General features: G+C 51.9%; 1 protein-coding gene across 1 annotated transcript; it reads left to right on the plus strand.

Annotated features, from left to right (window-relative positions):
* Positions 1 to 2756: 2756 nt before the first annotated feature.
* On the plus strand, positions 2757 to 3182 carry ETH_00006565 (uncharacterized protein; the record flags this gene model as incomplete). The annotated part of the gene is made up of 1 exon (XM_013377963.1): positions 2757 to 3182. The coding sequence occupies one exon, from the start codon at positions 2757 to 2759 to the stop codon at positions 3180 to 3182; it is 426 nt and encodes a 141-aa protein (XP_013233417.1).
* Positions 3183 to 5179: the final 1997 nt, after the last annotated feature.

The following is a 5179-nucleotide window of genomic DNA, read 5'->3' on the forward strand; positions in this document are numbered from 1 at the left end:
CGTAATGGCTGCGCCAAGATGTGAGGGCATCTTGGCGCAGCCATTACGACGCAGGTCAACCCTTGGGGCTCGTGACCGTAAGGGCCTGCAGCAGTTGCGACAGCGAGCGACCGTAACTTCTAAAACAGCACCTACATATTACAGATGTTTTGATCTAAGACAGTTCTACACAAACTGCTCTACAGCTTCAGCCGCTTAACCCCTATTGAGAGACTAGAGCGCGGAGCTTTCGGAAGAACTAACCTTCAGACATTATTTAGTGTAGCACTGCACCACAGTGCAGGAAACGTCCCCCGCATTAAGGAACTAAGGCCTGAAAATAGCATCTCCTAGGCGGTTTAAACATTCTGTGGCGGTGGAGCAATCATGACTCCAACCCTGAAACGTCCTGATAGCCTTTGCCGCTCTCGGTCCTGGGCCATCCGCACTTTACATAAAACGTTGACTCTCAAACGGCGGTTCTTGAAGTGCTTCGTCGTAGCTTCCGAGCCCCGCTCTCCCGTGTGGCGGCTAGCCTGTAGAAGGCAGCTTACGGACCAGGCACACCACTGCGTTGCGCTGAGCAGCATGTCAATCACACAGCTACAAAGGACGTTACACCGCTCCTGTACATTCGCCAGAAGCGTTTGGATTCATTCTCCATCAACTTCTGCGTCCGACACCTATGAAGTCTCGACTGCTTCCAGACGACTACGCTCTCCTGCGTGATTTTTTGCAGCCCATCAAGAATTTCTGCACGCTAAAACGGGCAAAAATGAACCCGCCAGTATGAATTTCGGCAAATGGGCTGCGGCATGTAGGACAGACTGGCCATCAACCCGTGAACACCCGCACATTTTTTATCTGTTCCTACAGCCTTTGCTGTGCCGCTTCAACGCTTCCCACGGGGTTTCGTTACACAATGCCCACTGCGATCTCTGTGCACATTAAGGCCTTCAGCTAAATTTTCAGAAAGCCCTCTTGCCCTTACCTACCTTCCTCACCGCTCAGTTCTCCCTGAATGGTCCACTGTGCCTGCTGGCACATTTACAGTAGTGGAATTGCCGGCGGCCTCAATGCAATAATCTAACGTGCACCCAGTATGAAAAGGGAAGGAAAGCCATTTCTCTTCGTATCCACTCCCAAAAAGCTATTGCCGCAAGCTACTTGTTCTGCATGTTCTGCTTTCACGACTCACCCACTTGTAACCACGCCACTCCGGTCCTTCTCTAACAGAGGCCAAGGAGACTGTGCCAGCACTGTCCCAAAAGACTGAAGCAATGCCCACACTGGCCCTCTCCGGTGCTTCTCTCACAGAGGCCAAGGAGACTACGCTAGCACTGTCCCAAAAGACTGAAGCGTGCTCAGACTGGCCCTCTTCCTCGCGCCCGACGGAAAGTCCCTTCAGCTTGATAAATGCTGTCCACATACTGTCCCTCTACTGCTTGCCCTACTCGCCGCATTCACAGCGGAGTTTGCCAAGAGGACTAGATGGCGCTGCCGCTATTCCAACTCTTCTGAGCCAGTTGCCTCTTGTAGTTGACACCGCATTGTCTTCGAACCTATTTGCTGAACGCATCAGATTTTGGCTTCCCTACCTGTTACTTCTTGAATTCCCCTGGTACATCCTTATGGTGGCCCTGCGCGACTTGCTGTTATTCTGCATTCTTTGGCGCCAGCGGAGTCTCATCAAAAAATAAAAGGGATGATTAGAAACGACTCGCAGCAAGTGCCTTTCCTTCGTACTCATATTGATTGGAGGGGTGCGTCGCCAGTAACACACGCAGCACAAATTCTGTCGCTAGTTTTGCACCAAAAAGCTAGAAGGAGGCAGCCTAAGCAGAAGCTTGGCCTAAATGAGCTCGCTGAAGTACGTTTAAGAGCCCTACACATGAGCGGAGCCATTCAGAAACGCAAGCCTCCACGTGAGGGTTGGCTAGTTTGCATGATGATACTCTCCTCTCTTAAGGAAAGCAACATGGAGCAGAGGTCATGTGATTTAAACGCAGCGGTGGCTGAACAATGAGGAAGCATCACTGTAGTTGCGTCCGGCCTCCCAATGGCACAAGTTCAGATTTCCAGCTTCGAAGCGACACTCCAGCCGGAATCCATGTTGAATTCTTACTCAGTTTATCTTCGAAATAGAGCTAACTACGAGTTGTATCTTCTATCAGTTCTTCTCAAGAGCCCTCAAATGTCTATCGGGTGATTTCCAGGAGATTGGAATCGCCAGCAGCGAGTGAGAGCCTACAGTTTGCTCGTTTCTATTCCCTGGTAGATTTGTTTTGCCTTAGCTTTGCAATACCTCCAAATACTTTCTCAACGTTTTGGCTATGCAGACCAGACTTTCTACGTGGGGGGCCTTTGTTGGGTCATATTAAAAGCAGAACTGGGTTTTTCCACGTTTGTCTCAGGAGGCAGTGGAGAGTCACTTCGCAATGGAAAAAGCCACGGGACCTCGAAGGAGGCTATCAGAAAGATTCTATTTCTTAAAATCAGTCTACTTCTTTCAAATTACAGTAGATTGAAGGGCCTGGGTAAAATGACGTATTCCCGAAATACCACGAAGTACCTCCAAGCCAATAAATTGAGGTTGGCAGCGCCGAGGCCCGTAGGGCACATGGGTTTGCAGCACCACCACCACCATCACCAGCGCCACCAGAAAGAGAGTGTGGATCATATAAACGAATATCGGAAGGTTCCCACCTCAGCCTAGACTTTCACCCAGGAGACGCGGGCTGCTGGTATGGCTCTGTGCTGAGTGTACCCAGCTCAGAATGCCAATACAGCGTCTCCAAACAGTAAGGCACACACACCCTGACCCATTCCGTAGTAGCGGCAACAGCGCTGCTCAAGAACAAGGCGACTGGAAGCAGCAGCAAGAACAACAAGACCAGTCGCAACAATTGGCGTGGCGCACTGAACATTACACAACTCCTGGGCAGCAACTTGCACATAAAACGACCTGTGAGCAGTTTCAAAGACAGGGCCAGCAGAATGGCGCGCAAGAGCAGGAGCAACGGGAGCAGGGGCAGGCAGAACAGCAGCAACGGAAGCACGAACAAGTGCAGCAGCTTGAAGAGCTGGAGCAGGAGCAGAAGCAACAGCGGTCAGAGCAAGCCGAAATGCTTCCACAGCAAAAGAAACAACAAAAGCAGCAAAAGCAGCGCAACTCATGTGAATGCAAGGCCCCAGGGAAGTAGCACTCTGAAGAATCCTTTGAGGAGCAGCAGCAGGCGCTTTTGCGCCAGCAGCACGGCGCACAACTGCTGCAGCAAAACCCCCAAAAGCATAACCAAGACACTCTGGAGCAGGAGTGAGGCACACCTCACCATCAGCAAGACATGTTGCTGCAGCATCAACAATTAGAACAGCCTCTTCAAGGCACGGAGCAGCCAAAGCATATCGTTCCCGGAGACAGCCAGCAGCAGGATGGAAGAGTGGAGCTGGAAGCAGAGCAGAGAAAGCCATGGCAGTGGGAAGCGGGGTTAGAGCAAGAGCTGCAGAAGCAGAAACGGGGAGAGGTGGAGATATTCCTCCACACAAAAGGGCGCGAGCCAAAGCAGTGTGTGCAACAGCACAACGCAACAAAGCCGACTGTGCAGCCTGGAGGGGAGTTTTTTGATGCTTGCCCGTCTCCACGGTCTCACTCCACACTCAGTGGAGAAACTTCTCCTTCTAAGATGGGCCACAGCGACGAGGTACCACCTTGGTGCAGCACAGGCCTTGGCCCTCTGCCCCTAACCGCTTCCTGTACACAGCACCATCATGGGGGCCCTGTTGATCCTCAACAAGCAAAACGAAACACTCACGGAACATGTACATAGACGTCTTATGTGCGCCTTTAACCTCACGCGCACAACCTGCATCTGCGTCCGCTGGACCTTGACCGAGTGCGCCGCGCCAAAAGCATCGCAAACGGCAACGGTTGCAACAAGGAAAGGAACAGCAACAGCAGCCGTTGCACCACCTTCCATTACCAGAGTTGCTGTGCAACCAAACAGCATAAACACTTCAGTTGTTCCCTCCAATATCCTCCAGCAGGCACACGGACAGGACATCAAGGACCTGTGAACATAGCGGTAGGGCGGGTGATCTTCCAAGCTGTTGCCCCTGCAGAGCAGCATGCTGCTGCTATTTGGCCTTCTGCTGCTGATCCAAGAGTGCCGCCTGAGTTCCAGCAAACTTCTGCGTTCGCTTTGCGTGGAAAAGCAGCTAAACAGGGACCTCTCGTAGGCGTAGAACAGCGACAAGCGTCCTTTCTGAATGCCCTCAACTTGGCTTCTTTGCTGCGGCCTGCTGCAGAGCCGCGGAGACTCGGAACTCCTTTCGTGAAATTCCCAATAGCGACTGTAAGGGATGGAGCAGCAGTAGTAGGAGCTCCTCATGCAGGAAACGCATTAATTGGAGAGATACGTGGTCCTAGCTCTACAGACACACAAGCAACAATGGAGATGGAGTGTACGGGGCAGCTGCAGTGGCAGCAAATCCAAAGCATCTACAGTTGGTAGCAACGGCATCAGGCCAGACGACCATGTCCTGCAAAGCATGTGCTACAATAGCCCAAGGAAAATCAGCAGCAAAAGCGGCGATAGCAACAGCGGCTACTAGAACGACGAAACCAAGAACAGAAGCGGTATCGCCCTCAACGGTGCCCAAAATGATAGCAAGAGCGGAAGCAAGCAAAACTGTTCCCACAGTAGCTCTGAAGAAAGCCAACGGAATGGCACCAGCGGCTTCTCATTCTCTAGAAAAGAGGATGAGAAGTCTTCAAAATCAGCAGAGAAATGGCTGTGTGGAGCAGGAGCAAGGGCTGCTGGTGCAGATGCTGGTACCACCGCTTGTGCAGCTGCTGCTAATGCAGCTGCACAAGCGGTGGTACCAGCGTCTGCAGCAGCAGCCCTTGCTCCTGCTCCACACAGCTATTTCTCTGCTGATTTTGAAGACTTCTCATCCTCTTTTCTAGAAAATGAGAAGCCGCTGGTGCCATTCCGTTGGCTTTCTTCAGAGCTACTGTGGGAACAGTTTTGCTTGCTTCCGCTCTTGCTATCATTTTGGGCACCGTTGAGGGCGATACCGCTTCTGTTCTTGGTTTCGTCGTTCTAGTAGCCGCTGTTGCTATCGCCGCTTTTGCTGCTGATTTTCCTTGGGCTATTGTAGCACATGCTTTGCAGGACATGGTCGTCTGGCCTGATGCCGT

Source organism: Eimeria tenella, genomic scaffold, assembly GCF_000499545.2.
Source record: "Eimeria tenella Houghton genomic scaffold, Eth_scaff7, whole genome shotgun sequence".
Classification (NCBI taxonomy): Eukaryota; Apicomplexa; class Conoidasida; order Eucoccidiorida; family Eimeriidae; genus Eimeria; species Eimeria tenella.